General features: G+C 36.1%; 1 protein-coding gene across 3 annotated transcripts in view; it reads right to left on the bottom strand.

Annotated features, from left to right (window-relative positions):
- Positions 1 to 12203, bottom strand: part of UNC13B (unc-13 homolog B) — a 240119-nt gene that overhangs the window by 134505 nt on the left and 93411 nt on the right. For all 3 annotated transcript variants that reach the window (XM_042965021.1, XM_042965020.1, XM_007076519.3), the window contains exon 7: positions 850 to 907. In XM_042965021.1, coding sequence (XP_042820955.1) covers positions 850 to 907 — 58 coding nt within the window. The remainder of the gene's footprint in view (positions 1 to 849; positions 908 to 12203) is intronic.

Raw genomic sequence — 12203 nt, 5'->3', positions numbered from 1 at the left:
GGCATCTGGTTCAGAAAAAAACTACAGTAACACAAAAGAAGCACAACACACACACACACACACAACACACACACACACACACCCCAGAGGTTGAAAACTGAAAGAGAATAGACTCCAAGTCAGTCCTTTAGTGTTTCCTCAAGCTATTTTGAGAGAAACTGAAAAGGTAGCCAATGCAGGTCTCATTTCAAGAATGAATCTTTGTAGTCTGGGCAAATTAATCTCAAGAGAAATGACAAGTTCTCTCATTCAATTGTTTATCAAACTTTATTGAGGTTTACTATACTATGTATCAGGTATGGAGAAAGAGGCTAGAAATATAAAATAGAATAATGTCTATGCCTTTAAAAACCATGTTGTCAAAAAAAAAAATGTGTTGTCAAAGAAATAAACATAAATTACAGTATATAATGGGTTATATGATGGATGTGTGCACAGAGTACTCCGAAAGGAGAGGTGAGAAACCTAAGCAAGACATGGGGGAAGGAGGAAATGGCAAGAAGAATTCCCAGGGGTGATGACATTTAAACTGAGCTTTAAAGAACAGTAACAGATAAAGGAGACAAAATGGGAAAAATCATTCCTCCAGGGTAAAAGCTTGCAAATGGAGATAAAATATGAGCACCACTGCCCTGCCTATAGCCACACATAATCAAAAGGACTCTTCCTAAAGCCAATGGTCAGATAACCATTGAAGATATAGGCCTGAATATGGGTGCTTCCAGAATATCTTCTGTTTACACACATCACTTCTCCACCCTCCCCAATTAAAAAAAAAAAAAAAAAAATCCATGTTTGGAGAACTGACAGCTGTGATTAAGGAGATTCAGAGACAAGTTTCTCACTTACAACACTGGGCGGCAGCAGTGGGTAATGGCTTCCTCTGGCTTTCTTCTTGAATATAATACTAGAAGCAGAAAGGAGAAAGGAAAAAAAACAGGTAAGAGGCCCAAGTAAAGCAGGAAAAAAAAATCAAAACAAACAAATGAACAAAAACAATCACAGCTACTTCTAAAAAAGTTTAGCATTTGACTAAAGTCAAATTTTTATTGAACAGAAACAGATCATCCTGATTTCCCCGTGTGATCCTGACATATAGGCCAGACTATGAAATATGCGACTGGTCCAATGTAACAGGCTAAAGCAGGATAGCAGAAGGCTGCTCTGACCTCGGGCACCTGGGTATGCACATGCTCTGCCAAGCAGCTGTAGAAGGCTTAGTTTAGAAGCCTTAGAGGGCTTACGGCTAATGTACAGATTTCCCCATTTGGGTGAGAGAACTGAAAACCTCTCTGAAACTGAGTTTTCTCATCTTTAAAAATGTGTTTTTTCCCTCACAAGGTCATGTGGAAAGTGGAATTACATATTTCAGCCTGTAAAGCAACACCTAATTCCTACTAGAGTCCCCTTCCCACTTACATTCTAGCTTCCCCAAGCCAACACCACCATCACAATCAGAAAAAACAGAGTACTGAAGTCATTAAAAAAAAAAAAAAAAAAAGGTTCTATAAAAGGGAGAACTAAATGCAAGTCTTGAGGATGGGCAGGGTTTGTAAAGGCAAAACAAGGAGAGAAAGGCATAAACAAGTTAACACAGGTATATAGTCTGAAAAACAGAATAGTTTGCTTCAGAGCCTACTGGAGGATTCGACTCAAAAGATATAATTTGGTCCAACAATTTGCAAATAGAACATCTGAAGTTCTCATCCTGACTCTGCTACTAATTACTATGCTCTGACGTACTGGGCAAGACAGAGCTCTCTAACATTGCCAACATATGAGTCATTCATTCAACAGGTATTTCTTGAGTAACCCTCATGTACAAAGGTCTTGATAAAGTTTGTGTAATATGGTAAGGAGTTTGGACTTTAATGTGTTGGGAAGCCATTTATAATTTTAAACACAAGAGGGATAGGACTCGATTACACTCTAAAAATCCTTCTGGCTGCTGTGTGAGGTGAACCATAGGGAACAAGAGGCAAAGACTAATTTTGTCTGCAATAATCCAGAAAAAAGTTTATAGCAACTTACATAGAAGTATTAGTGGTAAAGGGCATTTCAAGTAGTTGGATCCAAAATACAAAACACTTTTTGTACATAAATATACTATTATATGAAAGTATTTTATAAGCAATAAACTATGATACAAATATCAGAGGGAGACACTGCCATTATTGCCCCAATAGGGAATAATCAGAAGTCAAGCACAACTTAAACAATTTAATAGTAATAGTAAAACTGCCAATCATAAAAATGCTCACAAATTCTTGAAGGTTAAGCAACCCACCACTCCAAAGTAACAAGGGGACTTGCTTATAAATAAGAACCACTACAAATGATGATGATTTGGTAGGCAGTACATAGATCTAACAGTAAGAAAATTCTGTAATTTTAATTTTTCATTTTTTTTAAAAAGGCTCCATGCCCAACATGGGGCTTGAATTCATAACCCTGGGATTAAGAGTCTCATAATCTACCAACTGAATTCTAATCAAATTCTAAAGCTTTAAATATTAAACTAGAAGAACTGAGATCTAAGAGGGGAGAGTAGATATTTTCAAAAGACCTATTTCAGGAATCTCCTCCAAGCCCAAAGCAGAAAGACAAAGACCAACTAAAGCTTAATTAATTAATAATATTAAGGGGGCACCTAAATGGCTCATTTGGTTAAGCATTGGACTTTTGATTTTGGTGCAGGTCATGATCTTACAGTTTGTGAGATCAAGTCCTGCATCAGACTCTGGACTGACAGCACAGAGCCTGCCTGGGATTCTCTCTCTCCCTCTCTGCCCCTCCCCCACTCACAAGCACATACTCTCTCAAAATAAATAAACTTTCAAATAATAATAATATGGGGCACCTCAGTGGCTCAGTCAGTTAAGTGCCCGACTTCAGCTCACGTCATGATCTCACAGTTCCTTATCTTGAGCCCCACGTTGGGCTCTGTACCAGACAGCTCAGAGCCTGGAGCCTGCTTCAGATTCTGCGTCTCCCCCTGTCTCTGCCCCTTCCCTGATCACTCTCACTCGCTCAAAAATAAACAAACATTTAAAAAAATTTTTTTAAAATAATAACATTAAGAGACTGGGTCCCTGGGTAGCTCAGTCAATTGAGTGCCTGAGTTTTGGTCTTAGCTCAGGTCTTGATCTCAGAGCAGTGAGTTTAGGCCCCATGATGGGCTCTAGGCTGGGCGTGAAGTCTACTTAATAATAATATTAAGAGAACTAAGGAAAAATCTATCATACCTATGTACAAAAACAAAACAAAAACCAGAGGGGCACCTGGCTGGCTCAGTCAGTAGAGCATGCAACTCTTCATCTGGGGGCCATGAGTTTGAGCCCCATGTTGGGGGCAGAATTTACAAAAAAATACAGTTCTAGAAAATTATATCCAATCTCGTCATGAATATACATGGAAAAATTCTAAAGAGATTACTAAGCCAAATCCATCACATATTATTTATCCATAATATGTAACTGTTGTAAATTTATATGTAAATATGTATGTACATATGTGCGTATGCATGTATGTTGGTATATAAATGGCCATACATTATGACCAGGTAGGCTTTAAATGCAAGGACGGTTCAATATCTGAAAACCTATTAATTCACTACAATAATTCACCATGATAAACAGATTAACGAAAAATTCGTGGTCTAATGGATGCAGAAAAGACTTATATTTTCATGACAAAAATTCGTAGACAATAAAAACAGAATTATCTCAATCTGATAAAGTACCTATCAAACTTTAGGGCAAACATCATACTTCAGGACTTAAGAAGTATTCCCCTTATGGTCAGGAAAAAGACAAGGCTCCCCACTTTCACTACAACTATTAAAAATTATACTGAGAGCACCTGGGTGGATCAATCGGTTAACCATCCAACTCTTGACTTGAGCTCAGGTCATGATCTCACAGTTCATGAGATTGAGACCTACATTAGGTTCTACCAGGACAGCGCGGAAACTGCTTGGGATTCTCTCCCCAACCCCCGCCCCTCCCCACTTACACACATGCTCTCTCTCAATATAAATAAACTTAAAAAAAAAATACTACACTGGATGCTTTATGCAATAAACTTTTTAAAATAAGGGAGCATCAAAAACAAGCAAAGTCTGAGAAAATGACCCAGACAAGAGCAGCCTAAGGAGACATGATAATTGAATTTAACACAGTGTCCTGGGTGGGCTCTTGAAACAGAAAAGGCATTGAGGTAAAAATTAAGCAAACCTGGAAAAAATGTGGCTTTTTCATGTTATTTTTAGTTAATAAATATAAATAAAACATTAACTTTTAAGTTTATAATAACATATCAGAATTGGTTCATTAATTGTAACTAATGTATGTGTTAATAACAGGAAACTTCAGGGAGGGGGTGGAGAAGAGGTGATAAGAAAACTCCCTGTATTATATGTTCAGTATATCCATAAATCTACAACTCCTGTAAAAAATAAACTCTGTTAATAAAAATATGTATAAAATTTCAAACGCTTTAAAAAATAAAGAATTAGAAAGTGATTAAAAAGTATTATTATTCAAAGATTTCAAAACTGGTTACATAGAAAAATCTAAGAGAATCTCTAAACTAGTACAACTATTAACAGTTGCTGAAAAAATAAACTATTAGGACTACACCAAAATAAAAAGCTTCTGGGGCACCTGGCTGGCTCAGTTGCTAGAGCATGCAACTCTTGACCTTGAGGTCATGAGTTCGAAGAACTTATTTTAAAAAAATAATATTTTTTTAAAATAAAAATAATAAAAAGCTTCTACACAGCAAAGGAAAGAATCAACAAAACAAAATGAACCTATTGAATAAGAGAAGATATTTGCAAATGATGTATTCAGTAAGGTTAGTATGTAAAACATACAAAGAACTTCTACACCTCAACACCAAAAAAAAAAAAAAGTCAATTAAAAACTGGGAAAAAGTACCAACAGACATTTCTCCAAAGATGACATATAGTAGCTGAGTGGAGCCCCCAGACCTGACTTGGACCCTCCCTGGAGAACAGACTCAGGTGGAGGAAGACATCTTGGTGGGACTGAGGTGCATGTTTGCTAATTTGGAGAGAGAAAACCGGCAGCATAGGAACAGAGTGGGGGGAACCCCTTCTGCAGAGTGACAAAAGGAAGAAAAAGAGAGGCTGTGGAACTGTAGTATTGTATTTGGACAAGAGAAAAACCACTCTGGACCACAGACTAGGGAATGAAAAATATGGAGAGAGCTAGTTTCTACTTTGCAAACAGCCTTAGGGCCTAAACATCAGAGTTTTCAGGAGTGTGCAACTTTCTTGGAACCAAAGCTTTTTAATATTGTAGTACTTACAGGTGCAGGACACACAACAAACTGTTAAAACACATAAAAGACAGAAACCTAGCCAAAATGATTAAATGGAAGAATTCTCCTCAAAAGAAATTCCAGGAAGGAATAACAGCCAGAGAATTGCTCAAAACAGATATATCTGAACAAGAATTTAGAATAATAGTCATAAGACTAATAGCTGGGCTTGAAAATAGCATAGAAGACAGAAGAGAATCTAACTGCTGCAGAGATCAAAGACCTAAGAAATAGTCATAATGATGAATTAAGAAATGTTGTAAATGAGATGCAAAATAAACTAGATGCAGTGACGAGGATGGAAGAAGCAGAGGAGAGAATAGATGAAATAGAAGATGAAATTATGGAAAATGATGAAGCTGAAAAAAAGAGGGAAAATAAATTACTAGTCCACAAGGGGAGACTTAGAGACCTAAGTGATTCAATGAAACAAAATAATATCCATATCATAGGAGTTCCAGAAAAAGAAGAGACAGAGAAAGGGGCAGAAGGTTTATTTGAACAAAGTACAACTGAGAACTTCCCTAATCTGGGGAAGGAAACAGACATCCAAGTTCAGGAGGCAAAGAGAACTCCCTTCAAAATCAACAAAAACAGGTCAATACCATGACATATAATAGTGAAACTGGCAAAATGCAGAGATAAAGAGAATCCTGAAAGTAGCTAGGGACAAATGGGCCTTAACCAACAAGAGTAGATACATAAAGGTAGTAGCAGACCTGTCCACTGAAATTTGGCAGGCCAGAAGGGAGTGGCAGGAAATATTCAACGCGCTGAATAGGAAAAATATGCAGTCAAGAATCCTTTATCCAGCAAGACTGTCATTCAGAATAGAAGGAAAGATAAAGGCTTTTCCAGACAAACAAAAACTAAAGGAGGTCATGACCACTAAACCAGCCCTGCAGGAGATCCTAAGGGAGGCTCTGGGAGTGGAAAGCAGCAAAGACTACAAAGAACCAGAGACATCACCACAAGCAAGAATCTACCAATAACACAATGACACTAAACCCCATCTTTCAATAACCACTCTGAATGTAAATGGACTAAATGCCCCAGTCAAAAGACACAGGGTATGAAAATGGATATAAAACCAAGATCCATCTATAGGCTGCCTACAAGAGATTCATTTTAGACCTGAGGACACCTGCAGATTGAAAGTGAGGGGATGGTTGACGCATGAATGGATAAAGAAGATGTGGTATGTGTGTGTGTGTGTGTGTATATATATATATATATATATATATATATATATATATATAAAGGATATATATATGGATATATATATATTTATATATATATATAAATATATAATGGATATATATATGGATATATATATATATTTATATATATATATAAATATATATATATAATGGATATATATATATAATGGAATACGACCTGGTGATTAAAAAGAATAAAATCTTGCCATTTGCAACTAGAGGGTATTACACTAAGAGAAATTAGTCAGAGAAACACAAATATCATATGATTTCACTCATATGAGGAATTTAAGATACAAAACATGAGCATAAGGGAAGGGAAGTAAAAATAATATAAAAACAGGGAGGGAGACAAAACATGAGACTTTTTTTTTTTTTAACATTTATTCATTTTTGAAAAACAGAGAGAGACCGAGTGGGGGAGGGGCAGAGAGAGAGGGAGACACAAAATCCAAAGCAGGCTCCAGGCTCTGAGCTCTCAGCACAGAACCTGATGCGGGCTCAAACTCATGAACCATGAGATCATGACCTGAGCTCAAGTTGGATGCTTAACAGACTGAGCCACCCAGGCATCCCAAGAGACTTAAATATAGAGAACAAACAGAAGGTTGCTGGAGAGGTTGTGGGAAGGGGGATGGGCTAAATGGGTAAGGTGCATTAAGGAATCTACTCCTGAAATCACTGTTGCACTATATGCTAACTTGGATGTAAATTAAAAAATAAATTAATTTTTTTAAAAAATTAAAAGTTAAAAAAAAATGAGGGGATGGAAAACCATCTATCATGCTAATGGCTGTCTAAAGAAAGCCAGAGTAGCCATACTTGTATCAGACAAACTAGATTTTAAACCAAAGACTATAATAAGAGAAGAAGAAGAAGGTCATTCTATCATAATTAAGGGAACTATCCATCAACAAGAGCTAACAATTGTAAATGTTTACGCCCCCAACGTGGAAACACCCAAATATATAAATCAATTAATCACAAACATAAATAAATGTATGGATAATAATACCATCATTGTAGGGGACTTTAATAGTCCACTTACATCAATGGACATATCATCTAGGCAGAAGATCAATAAGGAAACAATGGTTCCAAATGACACATTGGACCAGATGGACTTAACAGATATATTCAAAACTTTTCATCCAAAAACAGAAGATGTGGAGAAAGGGGAACCCTCTTGCACTGTTGGTGGAAATGCAAACTGGTGCAGCCACTCTGGAGAACAATATGAAAGTTCCTCAAAAAATTAAAAATAGGATTACCCTATGACCCAGCAATAGCACTACTAGGAATTTACCCAAAGGAAAGAGGAGTGCTGATTCGTGGGGGCACATGTACCCCAATGTTTATAGCAGCACTATCAACAACAGCCAAATTATGTAAGAGCCCAAATGTCCATCAATTGATAAATGGATAAAGAAGACGTGGTGTGTGTGTATATATATATATATATATATATATATATATATATATATATATATATATATATATATATATATACACACACACAATAGAATACCACTCGGCAATGAAAAAGAATGAAATCTTGCCATTTACAACAACGTGGATGGAACTGGAGGGCATTACGCTAAGTGAAATAAGTCAGTCAGAGAAAGACAAATATCATACAAATTTACTCAGATGTGGAATTTGAGAAACTTGACAGAAGACCATAGGGGAAGGGAAGGAAAAATAAGTTACAAACAGAGAGGGAGGCAAACCATAGGCGACTCTTAAATACAGAGAACTGAGAGTTGATAGGGATGGAGGGTTGGGGAAAATGGGTGATGGGCATTGAGGAGGACACTTGTTGGGATGAGCACTGGGTGCTGTAGGAAAGAGATGAATCATGGGAATCTACTCCTGAAGCCAAGACTACACTACATGTTAGCTAACTTGACAATAAATTAAAAATAAAAATAAAGTTCAAATTTCAAAACAAACAAAAAAGACAATATAAAGATGGCCAACAGACACATGAAAAAATACTCAACATCACTTGAGCATCATCAAGGAAATGCAAATCAAAACCACAATGAGATATCACCTCACACCTGTCAGAATGGCTAAAACCAAAAAGACAAGACACAACAAGGGTTGGTGATGATGTAGAGAAAAAGAAACACTTGTGCACTGTTGGTGAGAATGCAAACTGGTATAACCACTGTGGAATACAGTATAGAGGCTCTCCAAAAAGCTAAAAACAGAACTACCATATGACCCAGTAATTTCACTACTCGGTATTTACCCAAAGAGTGCGAAAACACTAATTCAAAAGGATATATGCACTCCTACGTTTATAGCGACATTATTGACAACAGCCAAATTATGGAAGTAACCTAAGTGTCCATTATTGATGAATGGATAAAGAAGATGTGGTATATATTTACATTGCAACGTTAATTAGCCACAAAAAAAGAATGAAATCTTGTCATTTGGAACAACATGGATGGAGCTACAGAGTATAATGCTAAGTGAAATAAGTCAAAGACAAATACCATATAATTTCAATCATATGTGGAATTTAAGAAACTAACAACAAGAGACCAAAACAAAAAACAACAACAACAAAAAATAGACTCTTAAATATAGAAAATGGGTGGTTACCAGAGGGGGAGGTGAGGGGGGTGAACTAGGTGAAGGGGATTAAGATGTACATTTATCGTGATGAGAACTGAGTAATACACAGAATTGTTCAATCACTATATTGTACCCCTGAGGCTAACATAATGCTGTATGTTAATCACACTGGAATTAAAATAAAGTTTTAAAAGTTGCTGTATAAGATGAATACTAAAAATATGAACAACAAAGCACTACCTTATAACAGCAATGAACTATTAGAAAATGTAATTTTTAAATATGCCATTCACAATGATTAGAAATAGATACTAACAAAAGAAATGCAAAATCAACATGAAGAAAATAGGTTTCCTCACTACAGCACTTCTAACACTTTAATACTTTCTGTATTTATTACATTTCCTGCTTATTGTCTATCTCCTCCTATTTGATCTATGAGAACAGGGATCTTTGTTCAACCTCTGGTGTTTACCAAACATCTAAAAACAGTGACTGGTATTTAGTGTTTGGTAAGTTATTTGTTGAATAAATGACTGCATGTCACCAATAAACAGACAAATGCAAATTAAAACAAAAATACTCTACACTCATTAGATTAGCAAATACTTTTAATCTGGTAGTAGCAAGTATCAGTAAGTATACAAAGCAGCAGGAAATGTAATATAAATTGGTACAATTATTTTGGAGAACAATTGAGCAATATCTAGTAAGGCTGAACAGAGCATATCCCACAACCAAGCAATTCTACTTCCTGGGTATATATATCCAAAGAATCCTCATTCATAAACATACAGAAATAATGCTCACTGCAGCATACGTTTATCATAGTGAAAACCTAATGGTCCGTGAGGAGGAAAAGTAATAGTGGTACAATCCAACTCTGTCAAGTGGTAGATCCCTAAGCCAGTCTTGACTTAGTACTTCTGACCCAAGGGGTTCCAGTGGATGGGAACTGTTAAATACACACCGGAGAATTAAGAAGACTCTACACTGTGTTTTTTAAATGATATGACAAGATCTTGATAATTACTGAATCTTGGGAATATGTGTACTGGTTTCATTTTATTATTCCCTCTATTTTTAAGTCTCCTTAAAATTTTTCCATGATAAAAACAGAAAAAAGTACACAGGAGCCAACATGAAGGAGATACCACTAATGAAAGATGAGATGATTTTAGTATCAAAAAGAATAATGACTGTAATGGATTGAAACAAATCAATAATATCAAAACCCATAAATTCATAATGATACACTACTAAAAAAAGAAAACACATTCATTGCCTGGAGAAGTTTCCTATTATTTTGAAAACTGAGGGGCACCTGGGTGGCTTAGTTGAGTATCCGACCCAACTTCAGCTTGCATCAGCATCTCACAGTTCATGAGTTTGAGCCCCACATCGGGCTCTATGCTGACAGCTCAGGGCCTGGAGCCTGCTTTGGATTCTGTGTCTCCTTCTCTCTGCCTCTCCCACGCGCGCACACTGTCTCTCTCCCTCTCTCTCAAAAAGTAAAAAAAAAAAACAAACATTTTTTTAAAAAGAAAATTAACAAAAGAGAATGTTTTTCTTGTACAGATTTTATTACAAGTGAATGAAAGAGCTGTAAGAGAAAGTCCTTTTTCACAGACAAATCATAGTAAATAAAGGTTGGAGGGGTAATATAATTAGAAAATCATCATTTTACAAGCCCTAATTAAATAATAATTATCTGCTGCTAAAACCAAGTGGGAAGACTGGTGGGAAAGCTTTATTATGGATAAAACTGGCTGACACCAGTTGAACCCACTGTTGAATTTTTTTCACATGTATGATGTTTATTGTGAAAGTAACTGCCAATAGTAAGTGCCTCTCCACTGTTGAATTTTAACATCACTAAAGTGAAATGAGACACCATCTCCCTACCGAAAAAGAACTTCAGTCTAAGTCTCAATCTAATCCTCGAACTATTAGATATAATTTTTAGTTTAAAAGAACAGAGATAGAGGAACATGGTAAATAAAACCCTGGGGATATAATCAGCCAAATCCAGAATATGCAGGATTCTATAAAACAAATGAGGGAAGGGGAAAGTTACAGAATAAAAATTATTTACTAGACATAATAACCAAATGTGAACAACTTGTTTGGATCCTGAATTGAACAAATCAACTGTGAAAATATATCTTTGAGACAATAATGGAAATCTGAACTTACTAGGTGGGACATGACATTAAGAGATTATTGTTAGGGGCGCCTGGGTGGCTCAATTGGTCAAGCGTCTGACTTCAGCTCAGGTAATGATCTCACAGTCTGTGAGTTCGAGCCCCGTGTCGGGCTCTGTGCTGACAGCTCAGAGCCTGGAGTCTGCTCGGATTCTGTGTCTCCCTCTCTCTCTTCCCCTCCCCTGCTCATGCTGTCTCTCTCTGTCTCAAAAATAAATAAAAACATTAAAAAACAAATTATTGTTAAATGTGATGAAGGGTATGTGGTTTTTTTTATCTACATAAAAAAAGGCATTATCTATTAAAGATGTACAAATATTCACATATTTGTGAGTGAGACAAGATGATGTCTGAGATTGGTCTTAAAACACTACAGCAAAAAGAGGAATAATTCTACTTACTTTTCATGTTACGAAATTTCAATAACAAAATTTTTAAATAAAGTAGTAATCACAATAAGATAGCACTTCACATTTACTAGGATGGCCATATTCAACAAGTGTTAGCGAGAATGTGGAGAAAACAGAACCCTTATACACTGCTGGTAGGAATGTACAATGGTACAGCCACTTTGGGAAAAAGTATGGCAATTTCTAAAACAGTTAATCATAGTTACCATCTGATCCAGCAATTCTACTCCCAGGTGTACACCCAAGAGAAAACCTATGTCCAAACAAAAACTTGTACATCAATATTAATAGCAGCATTATCCACAACAGTAGAAATAATCTAATTGTCTACCAACTGATAAATGGATGAAATGTAGTATAACCATACAATGGAATATTATTCGACAATGAAACAGAATGAAGTAGTGTGTACATGCCACAACATGGAAGAAATT

The sequence above is a fragment of the Panthera tigris genome, chromosome D4 (assembly GCF_018350195.1).
Source record: "Panthera tigris isolate Pti1 chromosome D4, P.tigris_Pti1_mat1.1, whole genome shotgun sequence".
NCBI classification, from domain to species: Eukaryota; Metazoa; Chordata; class Mammalia; order Carnivora; family Felidae; genus Panthera; species Panthera tigris.
The sequence above is the reverse complement of the archived record's forward strand: the minus strand, read 5'-3'. Positions and strand labels throughout refer to the sequence as shown.